This window comes from Maniola jurtina, chromosome 19 (genome assembly GCF_905333055.1).
Source record: "Maniola jurtina chromosome 19, ilManJurt1.1, whole genome shotgun sequence".
NCBI classification, from domain to species: domain Eukaryota; kingdom Metazoa; phylum Arthropoda; class Insecta; order Lepidoptera; family Nymphalidae; genus Maniola; species Maniola jurtina.
In genome coordinates this window covers 4,613,537-4,632,590 of record NC_060047.1, presented here as the reverse complement: position 1 = coordinate 4,632,590, position 19,054 = coordinate 4,613,537, and the positions used below count along the sequence as shown (strand labels likewise).

Sequence of the window (19,054 nt, the reverse complement as noted above, 5' to 3'; positions counted from 1 at the left end):
TGGAGCCTAGTACTGACTGGGAAGCGCTCTAAAGGGGCGCCGCACGTATGTCAGCAAGCGCCGGCACAGACGAAGTCCATACTTTTTTTTTTCTCTCGTCTGGCTTTATTACAAAGATTAGCCAATTTAAAGTTTGTAATTATTTGTAACAAGTTAGGGAAACTATACAAGTATGGACCCCGTCTGTGTCAGCGCCCGCCGACACACGCACGGCACCCCCTTAGAGCGCTATCCAGTCAGTTTTAACAAACCAAAAAAACACTCCAAAAAGGCAGAGCACACCCGCCACTCGCCAGCTCACCAACACAGACGAAGTCCAAGTCCATACTTATAATATAGTTTCCCTACCTTGTAAATCTACAAACTTGACATTGGCTAATCTTTGTAAAGCCAGACGAGAGAAAAAAAAACATAGTTTAAAATAAATACCGTTGTACATAAACTTTATTTTATTTTAAATGTAAACCAAAGCAAACCAAAGTGGATAGGAAACTACCTAACGTGAACGATCGTAATTGAAAATGGAAGAGGTTTCTTTGCGAATTGGTAACAAGATACTTAAAGCGAACAAAGATCATTTGTGTGAATATAGCGATTATTTCCGCGCTATGTTTAGTGGAAATTTTGCAGAGAATGAAAAACAGGAAATAAAAATAGATGTAAGCTATCTTTTATTTTTAACTAGAATAAACTTGCTAATCCGTTATTTCATCGATAAAATGTATCATATGTGCATAGACCTATAATAATAAGTGTTAATTTAGGTACACATGATCTCCATTCCAAATTCCAGCGAAATCGGTCTATATGTACTTATTATTATAGTCACGGTGACCTTTGAGGTGAAGAAATAACAATTAATATCCAAATTTACACAATAAGTATATTATAATATTACAGTAAAATCTCACTAACCAGGCACTATTAAAAACCACAGGGTGCCGGATTATTGGAATGGTTCGGATTATTGGATAGTATAGAAAAATTAATAATAAATAAAGTAAAGCACTTCATAAGTAAATGTATTTGTGTTCATGTTCTACACATTTTTTTTCATACTTAAGTAAGTAATTGTAACATAGGTATCTCACAACTAACTAATTATTATTATATAGTTTTAAAATAATCCTTGATGTTTGTGCCACTTGTAGTCCATATAGTAAGTGCTCATAGGTGCCGGATTATTGGATGTATCGGCCTATTGAAGTGCAGGATTAGTGAGATTCTACTGTATTATGATTAGGGTATAGTACATAGTAAGGTTCTTTTATGGAAATATTGTTAGTAACAGCCCGTTCCCACTTGTCGGCTGTCGGGTTCGGATTTTAATCAGATGTTCCAGTGACAGAACATTTTGACACAAAATCGGTTTCAGACAAGTGTGAATAGCTTCATATAAAATGTTTTGCCGTCATTCATTCAACATTCGTTGGGAAAATATATTTTTAAATATTTCAGATGCTAGATGCTAATGTAATGAGTATTATACTTAAATACATGAAAATGGGAATCAAAGTATTGTATGAATACCCTCTTTCAATAAATATTAAAGTTGCAACAGCAGCTGATTATCTGCAAATTCCTGAACTTATCAAGGAGATTCAGTATGTTTTCGAAATTCAGTTGAGCGAGTCTAACTGGCTGGAGACAATGGCAATGGCTGAGAATGCATGTTATTCACAATTAGAACAATATTCAGCTGCTTATGGTCTTTTTGCATTCAATTCTATGAAGCCTGAGTATATTCCTACGATCCACAAATTAGTATGGTATTTGAGCCATCCTTACTTAGATTCACGAAATGAAATGCAGGTTTTTAAATTAGGTTTCAAGTGGCTTTTTGAGAAGCATAAATTGGAACATACTTTACTGATTCTTGCTTGTTTAGACATGACAAGAGTCACAAATAAAAACCTGATGGATATGAGAGAATTTTTGAGTGATTATATTAGCCACTTTTCAGACAGTTTGGTCTTAGAAATTATTGATTGTCTATTAGAGTTACATAGTAAAAATGTAGAGATATCAGAATTGAGTTTGTGTAAGCACAAAACAGAATTACCAGATAAGTTCTCTGAAAGGGTTTGGACTGAATTAATGAATATAGTGAAACATAGTAGAACCCGCCTTATGAAGTATGTACCCATTGTGCCACTATGGCCTTTGAAAGGTTTTAGACCAGATACTTTGCCATATTCTTTGTACACTTTTGAAAAGGATAAAGGTTTTGAAAAGTACTTGGACCCTCTAGATAAAAACCTTTGGGGTTGTAATTTTGCTGCATGGGGTCTGACTAAACTGGTAGTTGTTTGCGGTGTACATGGAAGAGGGACAGGAATTTTTATGAAGGATGTTAAGGTATATGACACTTTAAAGAAGACATGGAGACAGTTTGGTGTACAGTTGCCACCAAGGAGACATGCAGGAGTCACTGTTGTGGGAGATCTTCTGTACATTGTTGGTGGTGTAACTCAGCTCAAGTCAGTATTTTCCAAATAGGACCTATTATATAATTTTTTTTTGTTATTTCTTAAATGCTGAATATTTGTAACTGGCTTAATATTCAGACACGTGAACATAATAAAACCGGCCAAGTGCGAATCAGACTCTCGCACTGAGTGTTCCGTGCTCCGATATTTTTTCTGACATTTTGCACGTTCTATCAAAAACTATTATGGATTAAAAAAAATCTGGTTTAGAATATACAGGTAAAGCTCTATCATATGACACCCCACTTGGTATAGCTTTATCTTACTTTGATTTAAACACATTTAATTTTTTTTACATGTTGTAAGTTGTAACCACAAATTTACGGTGTTCGGATTACTTTACTTGTGCTATAAGACGCACCTAACTGCCGAGTTTCATGATTCTAGGTCAACGGGAAATACCTACCCTATGGGTTTTCTTGACAGACACGTCGGACGGACAGACAGACAGACAACAAACTGATCCTATAAGGGTTCCGTTTTTTCTTTTGCAGAACTCTAAAAACGACTACCTATTTCAGAATGTAGAAAACAATTTGTTGTAAAAATCTTTGATAACTTTTGACCACTTTAAAATATATAGGAGCTTTGACCGTGTGATGTAATTGATAGCCTGTAACACTTGGGCTATCAATAATTATATTATCACATATAACAATGTAGGTAGGTACCGTATCTATCAGTGAAAGAATTTTCAGAATTGGATCATTGGGTCTAGAGATTACCTACACACTTGACTACACTAGTGAAGAGCATGACACAGTATTTTTGTTTTAAGGAGACATATTATATTTTATTAGTTGTTTGGATTTCTAATGTGTATCTATTAGTAATAGGTATAGTACATGTCTCTTTAAGTAGGTAATAGGCTATTACCTACTTAAAGAAACATAGAAATGTAGATACTTATTTTTTTTTTCAGGGTAGTATTAAACACTGCTGTTGTGTTTGATTTAAAAAAAAGAAGCTGTAGAAGGATAGCAAACTTACCTGACGCCATAAAAAGTCCAGCAGTTTGTACACATAATAACAAAGTGTACATGGCAGGACACCAAAACATATACTGTTATGAAACTCATGATAATAATAAAGATTATTGGGAGCTGGTTGTGGATTCTGAAATGAAAATTACCGTTATGGTGTCTTATGGCAACTATATTTACTTTGCACAGAGCTATTCAAACATGCTATACAGGTTTAGACCTGGCATAGATAATTGTTTAACAAATATAACATCCTTCTGTCATCCATCAGCTGCTATGTGCAATTCAGGTAAGAGTTTGTTGGTATATACAGTCAGTACTAGTCCATGCCGGAAATTAAGCAAGAGGAATATTGGAAGGACGAGGCGAAACCAAGTATTTTAACTACCTACTTCTGAATTAGTCCTTTTAAACTAAACAATATCGTTAATTGCTATTTCGGCCGAGACTTATACAGTACTTTTCTCTCATTTGCTATAAAACCAAATTAATTCAGGAAAAAAACTTAAATTGCAGTAAGTAGGTAGGTATATTTGACAACTATAAATAACCAGATTCTGAAACACACAACCTTTTAAACAATGAACACTTATGCAAAGTCAAATGTTATAAGTAGGTATTCTTTTTTTGATTGTCGCTCAATGTTGCACCAGTGTCGCTCATGGCACCCAAGTAATGAGCTAAATGTTCTAATGGTAATAGGACTAAAAAGATGTATTTTTGGTTTCAGGTGATTGCCTTACTGTATTCACTCAAAAAATACACGCATATGAAAGCACAAAATATCTTCACACAGTTATAGAGTACAAAGAAGAGGCTGAAGGAGAGAAGCCAAGAGTTATTTTCACACAAACTGAAAACAAAAAGATTAATCCAATTGGCTCTTGTTCTTTGGTTTTGACGATGCCCCCATTGTTTAAAGAGCTTCCACAATATCATAGTCAATATCTCATGGAACATTGCAGTACATAGTACAGTTACCTATATGTAATTAATGTTAAAAGATTGCTGCTTAGGTTTCTTAACAATGTTCCAACAGAGCTTCCTTGACCTGTCCTTGTCAAGAGGAAATTGTTGCCAACTAATCAATTCAGCAAGTCTGTATCACATGTCAAACCCTTCAAACCATTAACTTTAGTATGGAACATGGGAGCTTATATGACATTGTGCAAGTCCAGCAATTTAAGTTCGGAAACCAGCTCAGAAAGAAAGAAGGAATAAAGGAAGTCCGGCTGTACAAAAAGCCATTAAACAAGAAAAGAAGAAGTGGAATGTGACATAATAAACATTTGATGTACTTTTTGTAGTTCAATTAAATACCTCTCATAAGTGGCCTTTTAAAGTCGTTAAACACACTAGTGTAATTGTAAAAATATGAATATACTTGTGCAAATAGTAGATTATAAGCGAAGAAGGTGCAATGTTTTACCTTAACCTGTATAAATTGTATTGCAATTTAAAAAAAAATAAAGGGTTTATCAAAATAAGCCATTGATATTCAGTTGTACATTTATTTCGACATTCATTTACAAAAATCAATACATATAATCTATACTTATACTTATAACAAAACTGTAACTGGACGATATCTGCTACGTCAGGTCATAGTATCAGATCGTATAACCATAGGTACTGTCATAACAGAGTTTTTTTTAAATTTCTAGTTCACCTGGCAAGAGAAAGGCTTTTGACCAATGTGAACATGATGTACGTCACTAAACGCTCTTTACGTGCAGTTCTGAATTGACAAATATCACAACAAAAAGGTTTCTTCAAATAGTGTATCTTTATAATGAGAGCTTATACCAACGGCTTGTGCGAATGTTATGTTACAAACGTATATTTATTTTGAAGTTTCTGCTAGGCTTGCTGGAACCTAGAAAGTAGTGTTAAGGTTCATTTTAATCTGACATTATGTTGTTTCGCTACTCGATATCTATCAACGTTTTCGAGACTTCCGAGTTCGTACTAAGCGTGCATTGTGGGTCCTAGTGTGAAGTTTCAAAGCGTATTTGGTCCTAAATTTTAATTCACAATGCTGGCAAGGGAAAGGCTTCTGACCAGTGTGAATCATGATGTGCGTCACTAAACGATCTTTATGCGCAGTTCTGAATTGACAAATATCACAACAAAAAGGTTTTTCCAAAGTGTGTGTCCTCATATGAGATCTCAAACCACCGGCTTGTGCGAATGTTGTGTTACAAACGGTGCAGTAATAGGGTTTCTCACCAGTGTGAGTCCTCAGGTGTTGCCTTAAAACGCCCGTGGTCCTCATTTTGAACCCACAATACTCACACGAGTAAGGTTTCTCGCCCGTGTGAATCCTCTTGTGCGTCGCTAAGCGACCGCTATGTGCGGTTTTAAATGGACAAACATCACAGGAATATGGTTTTTCACCAGTGTGAGTCTTCAAATGAGATGCTAGTCCTTTTCTGGTTGAGCATTTACGATCACAGTGATTACAAGACACGGGTCTCTCGCCAGTGTGAGTCCTCATATGCTGAGTCAAACTGGATTGTTCTGGAAAAGCACGTTGACATATAAAGCAAGAAAAAGGTTTCTCGTCAGTGTGACTCCTCATATGCTTAGTCAATCTGGATCGTAGTAGAAATACATCTTGACATATATCGCAAGAAAGAGGTTTTTCACCAGTGTGAGTCTTCATGTGTTTTATTAATTGCCATCGACGACCAGTTGTAAATTGACAAAGTTTACATGAATAGGGTTTTTCACCAGTGTGGGCCGTCATGTGGTCAGATAAACTGTTTTTAGATGCAAATTTTCTACTACAAACGTTACAACAATACGGCCTTTCCCCAGTGTGAGTCCTCATATGAGACGTTAAATCGTGTTTGCTACTAAATTTATAAGGGCAAAGATTGCAAGGGAAAGGTTTTTCTCCAGGGTGAGACTTAAGGTGAGATATTAATGTTTGTTTGGTCTTACATTTTAAGTGGCAAAGCTTGCAGCAGAAAGATTTGTCACCAGTGTGAGTCTTCAAATGAGAGTTTAATCCGTATTTGGTTATACACTTAAATTCACAAAGCTTGCACCAGAACGGTTTCTCTCCAGTGTGAGTCATAATGTGAGTCACTAAGCGTTCTTTATGCGCGGTTTTAAATGAACAAAAAGCGCAACAAAACGGTTTTTCTCCAGTGTGAGTTCTAACGTGTTGTTTTAAAGCACTGCTGGTTTTACATTTAAATTCGCAAAACATACAAGAAAAGCGCTTTTCGCCAATGTGAGTCTTACGGTGCAACTTTAAAGCCTCAATTTGTGTAAATTTTGCTTGACAAGTTTTGCAATTGTAGGGTTCCTCCCCAGTGTGTTTTCTCATGTGACATTTTAAAGCGTTTTTTGTTCTAAATTTAAACTCACAATACTCGCAAGGGAACGGTTTCTCGCCAGTGTGAACCATAATGTGTGTAAATAAGCGGCCTTTATATGCAGTTGTAAACGGACAAATATCACAGGAAAAGGCTTTCTCACCAGTGTGAGTCTTCATATGTTTATTTAAATGCGCTTTACCTGTAAACTTCTTGTGACAAATATTACAAGAATAAGGTTTGGGTTTTTCCTCAAAGTGATACTTAGTGTGAGAATTCAAAGCACTTTTTGACCTAAATTTAAGCTTACAATATTTACAAGGGAACGGCTTCTCGCCAGTGTGGACCATAATGTGTGTTAATAACCGCTCTTTATGTGCAGTTGTAAACGGACAAATATCGCAGGAAAAAGGCTTTTCACCAGTGTGAGTCCGCATATGAGACAATAACGTACGTTTTTTTACGGTTTTATAAGGACAAAGGTCGCAATCGAAACGTATGATATTGGTATCGGTATTGAAATTTAGTACCCGAGTCGACTTAACCTGACTTAGGTCTCGCTCTCTAGTGTGAGTCAACAGATGGTTCTTCAAAGAACTTTTATATGAAAACATTTTTTGACAAACTTCGCAGGAGAACCGTTTCTCCTCAGTGTGAACGCTAGTGATGTGACATTTTAAGCGTCTTTTGTTCTTAAATTTGAATTTACAAAGCTCACACGAAAACGCCATTACATCACTGTGTATGACCATGTGGTCGAGTAAATTCTTTTTGATTGAAAATCTTTTTTCACATCGCTCGCAAGCATACGGCTTCTCACCTGTGTGAGTCCTCACGTGAACTTTTAAATTTCCCATTATTGAAAATTTAGTATGACACAGGCCGCAAGAGTAAGGTCGTTCACCAGTGTGAGTCCTCATGTGTTGCTTTAAATCTGACGCCGTTTTATATTTCCCTGGACAGTGCTTACATGAGTGAGGCCTTTCACCCGTGTGTTTCTTGATATGAGATTGTAAACCACCACTTGTAGTACAGCTGTAGTCACAATGACTGCAGGAGTACGGTTTTTCTTTAGTATGAATTCTCATGTGGGACTTTAAAGCGCTTGAGCCACTAAACTTGTAGTCACAATACTGGCAAGGGTAAGGACGTTCACCAGTGTGCGTCCTCATGTGTATAGCCACATTACTTTTACATACAAATTTAGCACCACACAAATCACAAGTGAACGGTTTCTCACCAGTGTGAGTCTTCATATGTTGGACTAATAATGATTTCGCGTTAAAACTTTTATCACAAATACTGCAAGTGTGACCTAAGTGTGTGTGTTTCCTAGCAGTATTATGCTTGGTTTTGATATGTCTCGCTAAATTATATTTATTAGTATATTTGTTTTTACAAATTTCGCAAGAAAGCGTCTTTTCACCAGTGTGAGTCCTCTTGTGTAGAACTAGAGACCGCGACTTAACTGCTTGACCGTGACGGGAGGTCTCCCGTTTTTTCAAAGGTTCATCTGAAAAGAAAATATGTAATTATAGACACTGCTGATGAGTCATAGTAGTTTAAGAGACGGTTGCATGATAGGGGTTATTAAAATACGAGTCACTGGCCGAGTTTTATAAACCCACTATTACTACTTTGTCTAAACTCATCTAGAGTCCAAACCATACAATCTTGGTATTTAAGGGTGCCCTTCTTACGCACTTCTCCATACAAACATATAGGATATTCATATAAACCTAAGTACTTAAAAATGTAGAACACTGCAAGTTAAGAATGGACTATAATTATGTGATAAACTAATTATTATTTTTTTGTGAACACATTTTAACTTTTTTTCTGATGTAACCACAAATTCATGGTTTTCAGATTTTTTCTTTTACTTGTGCTATAAGACCTACCTACCTGCCAAATTTTATGATTCTAGGTCAACAGGAAGTACGCTATAGTTTCTTTGACAGATACAACAGACAGAGAAAGTGATCCAATAAGAGTTTCTTTTTTCCTTTTGAGGTAGGTACAGAAAAAGTGAACAGTCTTCAAAAGCATTAAAAAGTATTAAATAATTATTATTAATTTATGTGCTTCAAACCAATTTACTGTAAACTAATGAACATAAAAATTAAAACTTATACTGTAGGTTTTTTTAAAAGTTTGCCTTTTTTAGTTTGGCGGTAACTTAACTACCTAATAGCATAATTAATTATGTAGTATATTAAAATTCTTGCTGGATTTGTCGATATCCTTCACACTTACCAAGAGTTTGAGCACATTCTGCAGAGCTTCCTACAGCATCATAGGGCTCCCACTGGAAACGAAATACAATTCAGGAGCTGCAAAACGTTTTGTGCATGTATATGGAATTTCATTGAAAACTTTCGGAACTATTAATATAGTAGCAAGTGTAAATTAAAAAAATTTAACACCCCCAACAAGTGAAGGACGGTAACTAGAAAAGAGCTGATAACTTTCAAACGGCTGAACCGATTTTCTTGGATTATAGCTACACTCTCGACCAAGCCACCTTTCAAACAAAAAAACTAAATTAAAATCGGTTCATTAGTTTAGGAGCTACGATGCCACAGACAGATACACAGACACACACGTCAAATTTATAACACCCCTCTTTTTGGGTCGGGTGTTAAAAGATTTAAAAAAGTAGGTTTAACTCACATCATTGTCTGGCTCATGATCTGTAGACTCTACCATGGGTGAAGATGAATCTTTTGGAGTAGATGGTTCATCATTTTCTTCTTTAACTGTTCCTAGTTTGTAAACATCTTTATTTAAAGTCGTTTCTGTCTTTATCATCTTAAGCATAAGTTCATCTAAATCTGCCACTTCAACAAATGAGGCAGTTTCTGTAAAGTCTTCTTTTGGCATAGTTAAGTCTTCTTTTGGCATAGTTAAGTCTTCTTTTGACTTAGTTAAGTCTTCTTGTGCTGTAGTTAAGTCTTCTTTTGGCATAGTCAAGTCTTCTTTTGGCATAGTTAAGTCTTCTTGTGCTACAGTTAAGTCTTCTTTTGCCATGGTTAAGTCTTCTTTTGGCATAGTTAAGTCTTCTTTTGACATAGTGAGGTCTTCTCTTGGCATAGCAGTTAAGTCATCCAGCAGGTTTTCCTTAGGTGTTTATAAGTTGGTATCAAGTAGAGAGTTGGTTTGTTGCTCCATCTCAGTGTTCTTCTTTTCTTATTTATGCCTCTTTGTACTGAGGTTTTGTGGTCCGCAATAATACTTCAGTGCCTTGTCAAACATTGGCTGAGTTTGTTGTGGGATTCTCTTCAGACCAGCAAGTATGTACTCAGATTTAAGCTGAAATAACAATAAAATTATCACTATTAACTCACATTAATTTTTCATGTTATTATATTCTACTAGCTGACCCGAACCGCCTTCACTCAAGTGGAATTTCCAAAAATCCTGAAACAACCTCTTAATTTTTGCCAACTTTCGTAAATTTTGCAATCTTAAAAAATGATACTTTCATACTTTTCATTCGCTATTTAACCTCATTGAGGGTAGAATTTCTAAAAACCCTGAAACACATATGTCTTAGTTCTTAACTTTTATTTTTAATTTTATACACCAATTTTCATTGCTACAGGCAAAAATTGGTGTTTGAGGTATGCATACAAACTTTCATCCTCTATTTAACAATGGACTATAATCCTTAATGGACCCATAGGGATTGAATTTCCAAAAATCTGTGCTTAGAACATCATGCAGGTAGCATTATAAAAGAAACCTAGGTACTTAAAATTTAATGGTTTAAACTCCAATAGTTTAGGTTTGATAGATCAGTCTGTCAGTCAGGACAAATGTTTTTATTTAATAACACAAATATTACAAAAAAGATAGAATTCCTAAGTTCAGCCATGTAGGGGATAATCTCCAGAACAAATGATCTGATTCTGAATTTTATTTCACTGATAGATATAGCCACATTATCCCCCATAAATGATATCATAACCTAATATTTAGATTGGACTTCTTGTACGCAAAACAAGAAGTCAATAACATTTAATAATTCAAACAGGTAGGGCTACAACCTTGATATTGTGCACATTGGTTGTCTCTGTAACATAAAGTCATAAGATCATTTCATATTTTATCAAAGTAGATACCTACTGTGACTAAGATAGGGTTTTGACTTTTGAGGAATTCCAAATGCAACAGGATTTTTGAAAAAACTAAATCCAAGCAGACAGTCGCAAGATTATCTACACCTACACTAATAACTATCGTAGAGAGGGTAAGTTTGTGGATGTAGAAGGTAATTTCGAACCTGGTAAGTATAGGGAATCATCCAATTTCAAAAATTCTTTCATTGAATGATTTATGTAGACACGTCTTGAACTACACATCAAAGTCAAAGGCAAAAGCCAGTAAGTATTACATTAGTATAAAAGGAGAAATTGAGTTTATATACCTAGGTACATCTTAAATCGCTGAGACGAGATATATTATTGACATTTTTTTTTTTTTTGCATAATTATGTAGGTTATCTCCAGAAGGTCTCAAGGTTGTCTCTATGATGTACTTAGACTGACTTAAAGACCCAAAAGTGAAAATAGATTTAGGTACCTTTTTTTCTGGTCGGTGAGATTAACCATTCCAGCTAAGTTAAAATATGTCTTGATAAATCGGCTACGATCGGTCGCTAAATTGAATTTTTTTTAACACAATAACGTGAAATCTCTTTTTTTATTAATAGTCGACAGAGCGATTTTTTTATAATATTAGCCACGGTCGGTTGGTAAATTGAGAAAATTCAAAATTGTTATTTGTTAGTTCAACTGTTCAACAACTATAGGTCCATGGTTCAACAATCATTCAAATCAAAAGTCAAAACCGTCAAAACCGTGAAAGGTGACCATGGAGGTTAGAGAGAAGGAGAACGATCGCTGTAGAAAATAGTGTCCCCGAAATACGGACAAAATAAGTGAGGCGCTGCGATCGCTAAGTTGTCTCAATAAAAGCGGGCTGTTGTGCGCTAATTTGAAATGATATATCAACGTTTAATATACGTGTATATAATATTTTAAAAAAACCATGATTAATTAAGCAAATAATAATTTTACACATTCAATATTTCAATGTGCTACTATAAAGATATTACCTTTGGTACTTTAAATAATGATGATTGACGTAAATTGTTTTTCACTCTATTTTTCCGATCAGATGCTAAACCACTTGTACATCCACGCACAATACAATATTTCACCATTTTTTAATGTTTCTTTTCGTCAAAAATTAATAAATTACGGAGCACGATTATTTTCTCATCGATGCCGCGAAGAAAATTTATACATTATGCAACTAACTTCATCTACTTGTACTCATAAACAGCTAACTTCACAGATACTCCTTACCGACGACAGCGCGGCTCTAAATTCTACCAATTTTCAGGGACAGGCGCGCTAATGCTTTAGCGCGTAGCGATCGTTCTCCTTCTCTCTAAGTCTCTAACCTCCATGAAGGTGACTTTTTGTGACAGTTGACACTGACAGATGAGATGATCGAAGCACACGATGTAAGACAAGATCACTAGATCTAGTGGGGCAAATCTTCTTTACTTTGTGGTAGAACCCAGAGCCGTAAAGAAAGTTAAAAAAAAGTGGATGAGAATGAAAACGTAGTGAGTATATTCTCTTTGAGCATTGAGCGATCGATGAAAAAAATAAACACGAAAAAAAAATCAGAGACCCAGTAATCACAGAGTACCTACTTTTTACATAGTAATAAAAATTAAAAACCAAGATATCCACCTGAATAGCTGCAATCAATTTATTGATATTGTGAACTGTGTCATGTTCTACAACTAAGCAAGTCATAAACGTTCTACGTGAAAATCCCATGGGATCAATAACAATTTTATCTTACAGAACTCCCACAGTCAAACCAAGTGCGACTATAAAAAGGAACGCTTCAAGATGGAGCAACAAGCCAGCGGATCTTTAAGTGATACCGATTATTTCATAGAACTTGAGATTGGTCATGATGATGACAAGGACCTTATCATACCCAAAGAGGAGATATCCAATAGTAGTCTATACTCAGACACTCCAGAATTAGACCAACAAATCAACATGGAAACAGAAACTGCTGATTTGCAAAAAGCGCATAAGTCATCTGAAGATAGAAGAGCACAAGTTGAAGTGAGTTTTCTTTCCTTGTTTAACTAGTTCATGCCCGCGACTTTGTCCGCGTGGATTACACAAATTTCATACCACCTATTTGGTTTTTTATGTTTACATCTTAATAGCTATGTGCATGCCAAATTTCAGGCTGATCCATCCAGTAATTTGAGCTGTGCATGATACTTGATAGACCAGTCATTCAGTCGGTCACCTTTTATTTTTATTTATTAACTAGCTGATGCCCGCAGCTTCGCCCGCGTGGATTGGTCAGATCCCCTGCAGCATCAGGATTAAAGAGTTGGAATCCAAATTTTTTATGAAACAATGTCGCAAAGTTCCTCTGTCGATTAAAAAAGAAATGACGCAAATCGGTTCAGAAATCACGGAGATTTCGGTGTACATAGGTAGAAAAACACAACTCCCTTTTTGAAAGTCGGTTAAAAAAGTAGCCTATGTTACTCCCTGGTCAATTCTCTACTTGTCTGTGAAAATCCCGTCAAAATCGGTTCAGCCGTTCCGAAGATTAGCCTTTTCAAACAGACAGACAGACAGACAAAAATTTTAAAAACGTGTGATTCAGTTATAGTATCGTTCAAATAACCATGTGACCTTAATATGCGGTAGTTATTTCGATATTACAGACAGACACTCCAATTTTATTTATTAGTATAGATATGAGCAGTAATAGCCTAGTGGTTAATGACAGGCTTCCCACTCGGGAGGTTTGGAGTTTAAACCCAAGTATGCACCTCTAACATTTCAAAGTTATGTACGATTTAAGTAATTGAAGAACAATGGGCAAAATTTCTAGGTATCCATGTTATAAATGCAAAAGTGTTTTCATTTGTTGGTTTAATGGTTTGTTCTTACATCACGTCACAACAGAGCAATGGATTGATTTGATTTTTTACATGGAAATATTTAAAGACCTGAAGAGTGGCATGTTATTTTATATCCTAGAAAATCAAAGAGTTTCCACAAATTTTTTTAAAACCTAAATCCATACAAACGTCACGTGCATCAGCTAGTAGGTACATAATACAAGGACCTTGGTCCTCAGGGCAGCCATTTTAGAAATATGATTTTTTCAAATTCTATATGATGAAATGAAACATATACCTACCTAGTGCATTAATTTTGAGAAAGGATAACTTGCCATATCTGCTCTACGTGTCAACTATCATGTCAAAAGTACAATTTTAGTCCGTAATCTAAAAGTGAAATGTAAAGTAAATTACACTCATTTGGTGCAGCTGCATGCCATAAAAACAAATTGAATTAAAAAGTAAACTGTACTTTTGACATGACTCCAAAAGCAAATATGGCAAGTCCTTTCTCAAAATTTACACATTATGCACAGTTTGACCCAAAGCTAAAGCTTATTTTGGAAAACCTATCAGACTTCAAAATGTGGCTTGGCAATGAGTATAACAAAATAATAAGATTATAAAAATACTAGCCTATGCTCGCTACTTTGTCCACGTGGACTTCTCAAATTTCAACTCTCTAATTTGCCACCTTAGGGGTTGAATTTTCAAAAATCCTTTCTTAGCGAATGTCTATTTCATAATAGCTATTTGCATAGCAAACTTCAGCTAAATCCGTCCAGTAGTTTTAGCTGTGAGTCTGTAGATCAGTCAGTTAGTCTGTCAGTCAGCCACCTTTTCCTTTTATATATATTAGTGCTAAAATGGTGAAATTGCACTGAAAAGAGCACTCCATCTGAGTCTGCATCATCACTTGCTAGCAGGTCTGATTGCAGCCAAGCGCTAGTCTGTAAATTAAAAAAAAAAAAAAAGTGTTGGCAGACTCCTGCACTAGGTGGATAGATGATATCAAACAGGTGGCAGGAAACTGCTGGATGGCGGCGGCGCAAGGCTATAGCATATGCAAGTCATTATAAGAGACCTATGTCCAGCTGTGGATGTCTGTCGATTGGTGATGTTAATGATCAGTATGTGTAATATCAATAATTAGTAATTTGTTTGTTTTCAGCAGGACCCTTTCCAGTTTGAAGTTAGTTTGGACAACAGCCAACTATTCAATGATACACAGACTGTTACTCACTCAAACAGTAGCACTCCACAAGGTAGAAGGAAGAAATCCAAATGTTCAAAAACCACCAAAATAAATTTGAAATCACTTCTCAAAAACAAATTTGAATGTAGCCATTGTCAATACTCTACTAAGTATAAAGATCACTTGATACAACACTTACGTTCAAGACATAGGAGTACTAAACTACATTCTTGCAAAGTTTGTAGTTACAAATGTGCCCGAAAATATACATTAATGTTGCATATGAAGACTCACACTGCTGAAAATTCTTATTCCTGCAAATATTGTGACTATAAATGTACAACCACAAGTGTTCTTAAGTTACACATGAGGATACACCCCGGAGAGAAACCTCATAATTGTGATCATTGTGACTATAAAGGCTCAACAAAAGTTAATCTAAAATACCACATGAGGACTCACACTGGTGAAAAACCTTATTCCTGTGGATATTGTGACTATAAAGGTGCGACTGCAAGTGCTCTTACGGTACACATGAGGATTCATACTGGAGAGAAACCTCATAATTGTGAACATTGTGACTATAAAGGTACGACCACAAGTGCTCTTAAGGTACACATGAGGACTCACACAGGAGAGAAGCCTCATAATTGTGAACATTGTGACTATAGAGGTTCAACCTCGACTGCTCTTAAGGTACACATGATGACTCATACTGGAGAGAAACCTCATAAATGTAAGCAATGTGACTATAAATGTTCAACTACAAGTGCTCTTAAGGTACACATGACAACTCATACTGGAGAGAAACCTCATAATTGTGAGCAGTGTGACTACAGAGGTTCAACCACAAGTGCTCTCAAGGTACACATGAGGATTCACACTGGAGAGAAGCCTCATAATTGTAAGCATTGTGATTATAAATGTTCCACCACAAGTGCTCTTAAGGTACACATGAGGACTCACACTAGCGAGAAAACACATAACTGACTATAAATATTTAACCACAATTGGTCTTTAGGTTCATATGAGTGCGACCAAATTGGTACAATTTGATTCTTAGGGGTGTGATTGACTGCTCTGAGCTGCACAACAAGCTCTGCTCCGTTTATGCACCCACTGATTACAGCTACCTCCGCCGCCGCCGCAAGTTTTTCGTGAGTCCGTTTAGTCGCACGGTAGCGAGCGCCAGGTCTCCCATACCGCGCACTTTGGCAACGCTGAACGCGCTGCTGAAGGAGTCCCCTCGCTGTGACATATTTGCTGACAAATAGGCTGACCTCATAGGTTAGATCCTGCACTTTTGTGAAAATTTGTAGTTGACATATTTGATTATTGACTTTATTGTGTAACTTACAAATACTAATTACTTTGACAAATTTATTTTTATTGTGTAACTTAATTTAATTAGTGTAATTGGACTTAATAAAAAGTCCGTTCTAATTAAATAAATAAATAAATGAGGACTCACACTGGTGATAAATCTCATTCCCTCAAATACTGTGTAAGCATCACTCAGAAAAGCTAGTATTACTGAAATATTATAATGTAACCCAGTTGCTGTGATAGCATAGTGCTGCTTAATTTGAGGTTGGGGGTTTGATCCCTGGCACGCACCTCTAACTTTTCAGAGTTATGTGTGTTTTAAGTAATTAAATATCACTTGCTTTAACGGTGAAAGAAAACATCACGAGGAAACCTGCATGCCTGTGAGCTCTCTATAATATTCTCAATTTTGCAATTAATAAATAAGTAATTAATAATCTAGTCTAGTCTTATCTAAAAGGTTTGTGAAGTCTGCCAATCTGCATTCGGACAGGGTGGTAGACTATGGCCAAAAAACCTTCTCACTCTGAGAGGAGACCCGTGCTCTGTAGTGAGCCGGCGATGAGTTGATAATGATGGATGATGATGAACCTAGTTGCATGAATTGTGGTCATGTCTAATGCACATAAATTCATTTGATCATTCTCAAATTAAACTGGTGCAGGGACACAGGCCATGACTCACAGTCACATCGCCTAGAGGTTTATCGAGAGATTTAATCTAAAAAACACTGGCAATAGTACATTACAGTCCTGAAATAAAGTGATTACTGGCCGAGTAATATTGGAAGATTGGACTTTTCAAATGATTTTAAAAGGACGAGGCGCCAAGCATGTCCTTTTAAGCTAAACGAGGTTGGTGATTGTTATTTTGGCCAATATGTATAGTATTTTACTCCCACTTGCGAGGAAACAATGAAAAAATTAACTTATAAACCATACAGCCTGAAGCACGCCAAAACGAACGTGGTGGGTGGTCTTGTTAGAAAAAAATTTAAAAAATCCGGCCAAGTGCGAGTCAGACTCGCGCACCGAGGGTTCCGTACTCGGATAATTTTTTTTTTAAATCAAAAATTATTATGCATAAAAATAACTAGGTATGCCAAGTGGGGTACCATATGAAAGAGCTTTACTTGTACATTCTAAAACAGGTTTTTATTTATTTTTATGCATATGCATAATAGTTTTTGATTTATTGTGCAAAATGTCGAAAAAATACCAGAGTACGGAATCCCTTGGTCCGAGTCGCACTTGGCAGGTTTTTTAAGACCCATATAAATAATATGCTTCTACCATATTCTAGCAAAATAAAAAAATTTGATTATAAGTAAAATTACATTTGATAATAAATATTTGTACTGTAGGTACACCGGAAACTGTAAAATTAGATGGACTTTGCAACTATATTACTACCTACATAATACCAAAACGAACCATAATTAATGTTTTCTCAAAAATAAACATAGATAACTTTCAGGCATGCAGGTTACGATGTTTTCCTTCAGGATTAAAGCCAGTGACAATTTAAAGTTTAATTGCTAACACACAAAACTATATAAAGTTTGAGGTGCCCAGGTTAAAACTCAGGACCCCCCAGATAGGCTCGGTATCACCGCTTCCACCGAATAGATGCTTACTTGCTAGACTTGTAAGATTGATATGATACTTTTAAGATTGTTCATAATCATGTACTAATTACTACTAATGGAACTTATAGTTTTTTGTATATTCGAAGAATAAATAAATTAAGTAAGTATTATTATTAAATTAAATTAAAATAAAATACTTGTAAGATTGATATGATAATATACCTCATTTTACATGTTAGCATCTTTTATTTTATGAAAACTGGCGCCTAACTGAATAAGAAATTAATTCTAGTATAGACTATTTTCACAAATCAGTCGATACTAGAATTAATTTCTTAAACTGGACTCTTTCAAGTAAAGATTTTTATATAAACTTGTGATGATGATACTGCCATTGTCGCAATTAAAATACCATAAGCCTAGTTGTCGTATTAGTTTACAAATTGCGAAAAACCAAATTAAATTTGAATTTCGCGGGCAGGCCCGTCCTAGCTAGCTCAAGCTGAAATGGCAGTGAGCAGGCCATGTCTGTCGCAGAACCGATGGTCGTTAGGGCAGACCCGCTGGTCTGACGACCTTATACACATTTCCTAAGAATTCTGTACATTTTCTAAAGAGCAATCGGATATACTATATAAGTGTGATGCGATTATGTTTGTCTTAAATCTAGGATCCATTTAGTCCGTCCGCTGTTGACTTATAATGTTAGACACATTTACAATGTTACCCATGATGATTGGTTAGTTTTGGCCATTGCATTGCATTGATAGCTTTTTTTATTCTTGGTCTATGTTTTAGATTTTTGAATTTTGTCGTGTACTTTTTTTTTTTCTCTCGTCTGGCTTTACACTGCTTTTGATGCTTTTTGGTGCTCTTTTGGCACTTGAATGAGGGCGCAGTTGTCGCTTTATGCCCATGGACGTATCTACTATCTATTAAATCGATGTTTATGCCGACTCAGCGAAGCGAACTAGTTTGAACATCAACAATAAATTAAAGTCAGGCAACAACGCACTATAAAGGGAACGCACACTTATCCGAGCCGAAAGAGTCGAACGAAACGAATTTTAGAATATCTTCTAAATCTTCTGTATATGAAATCGTCCGAATCGGAAGAATATTTCATATACAGAATTCTTAAATTCGTTTCGTCCGACACTCGGATAAGTGTGTGTTCACCTTA

At 35.8% G+C, this 19,054-nt stretch overlaps 3 protein-coding genes across 14 annotated transcripts; 2 read left to right on the top strand and 1 right to left on the bottom strand.

Moving 5' to 3' along the window:
- Positions 1 to 406: 406 nt before the first annotated feature.
- On the top strand, positions 407 to 4,969 carry LOC123875229 (kelch-like protein 40b). 3 transcript variants are annotated; one of them, XM_045920954.1, is made up of 6 exons: positions 407 to 659; positions 1,459 to 2,480; positions 3,412 to 3,761; positions 4,203 to 4,443; positions 4,611 to 4,653; positions 4,708 to 4,969. In XM_045920954.1, exons 1-6 carry the CDS (start codon positions 522 to 524, stop codon positions 4,747 to 4,749), a joined length of 1,836 nt encoding a protein of 611 aa, XP_045776910.1. In that variant the 5' UTR covers positions 407 to 521; the 3' UTR covers positions 4,750 to 4,969. The 3 variants fall into 3 exon arrangements, with proteins under 3 accessions (XP_045776910.1, XP_045776909.1, XP_045776911.1); XM_045920953.1 differs by having other exon boundaries at positions 4,611 to 4,969; XM_045920955.1 differs by having other exon boundaries at positions 4,512 to 4,751.
- Positions 4,964 to 12,254, bottom strand: LOC123875227 (zinc finger protein 271-like). 8 transcript variants are annotated; one of them, XM_045920943.1, is made up of 5 exons: positions 11,651 to 12,254; positions 11,383 to 11,496; positions 9,472 to 10,110; positions 9,055 to 9,106; positions 4,964 to 8,311 (listed from the first exon to the last, which is right to left on the bottom strand). In XM_045920943.1, exons 3-5 carry the CDS (start codon positions 9,889 to 9,891, stop codon positions 5,412 to 5,414), a joined length of 3,372 nt encoding a protein of 1,123 aa, XP_045776899.1. In that variant the 5' UTR covers positions 9,892 to 10,110; positions 11,383 to 11,496; positions 11,651 to 12,254; the 3' UTR covers positions 4,964 to 5,411. The 8 variants fall into 8 exon arrangements, with proteins under 8 accessions (XP_045776899.1, XP_045776898.1, XP_045776906.1 ...); XM_045920942.1 differs by having other exon boundaries at positions 11,383 to 12,254; XM_045920950.1 differs by having other exon boundaries at positions 9,475 to 10,110; positions 11,383 to 12,254.
- Positions 12,255 to 12,445: 191 nt separating this feature from the next.
- Positions 12,446 to 16,271, top strand: LOC123875234 (zinc finger protein 239-like). Of its 3 annotated transcripts, XM_045920963.1 has the most exons (3): positions 12,446 to 12,956; positions 14,934 to 15,237; positions 15,322 to 16,271. In XM_045920963.1, exons 1-3 carry the CDS (start codon positions 12,732 to 12,734, stop codon positions 15,945 to 15,947), a joined length of 1,155 nt encoding a protein of 384 aa, XP_045776919.1. In that variant the 5' UTR covers positions 12,446 to 12,731; the 3' UTR covers positions 15,948 to 16,271. The 3 variants fall into 3 exon arrangements, with proteins under 3 accessions (XP_045776919.1, XP_045776918.1, XP_045776917.1); XM_045920962.1 differs by having other exon boundaries at positions 14,937 to 16,271; XM_045920961.1 differs by having other exon boundaries at positions 14,934 to 16,271.
- The last annotated feature ends 2,783 nt before the right edge of the window (positions 16,272 to 19,054 follow it).

What these genes read in the sequence shown, in the direction of transcription:
- LOC123875227 (XM_045920942.1), bottom strand. Translation starts at nt 9,891, where the DNA reads ATGCCAAGAGAAGACCTCACTATGTCAAAAGAAGACTTAACTATGCCA. An exon ending in ATCATGAGCCAGACAATGAT is followed by an intron (nt 9,107 to 9,471) that starts GTGAGTTAAACC and finishes TTTCGTTTCCAG; the next exon opens with TGGGAGCCCTATGATGCTGT. An exon ending in AGAATGTGCTCAAACTCTTG is followed by an intron (nt 8,312 to 9,054) that starts GTAAGTGTGAAG and finishes TTTTCTTTTCAG; the next exon opens with ATGAACCTTTGAAAAAACGG.
- LOC123875229 (XM_045920953.1), top strand. Translation starts at nt 522, where the DNA reads ATGGAAGAGGTTTCTTTGCGAATTGGTAACAAGATACTTAAAGCGAAC. An exon ending in AACAGGAAATAAAAATAGAT is followed by an intron (nt 660 to 1,458) that starts GTAAGCTATCTT and finishes TAAATATTTCAG; the next exon opens with ATGCTAGATGCTAATGTAAT. An exon ending in AGCTGCTATGTGCAATTCAG is followed by an intron (nt 3,762 to 4,202) that starts GTAAGAGTTTGT and finishes TTTTGGTTTCAG; the next exon opens with GTGATTGCCTTACTGTATTC.
- LOC123875234 (XM_045920961.1), top strand. Translation starts at nt 12,732, where the DNA reads ATGGAGCAACAAGCCAGCGGATCTTTAAGTGATACCGATTATTTCATA. An exon ending in ATAGAAGAGCACAAGTTGAA is followed by an intron (nt 12,957 to 14,933) that starts GTGAGTTTTCTT and finishes GTTTGTTTTCAG; the next exon opens with CAGGACCCTTTCCAGTTTGA.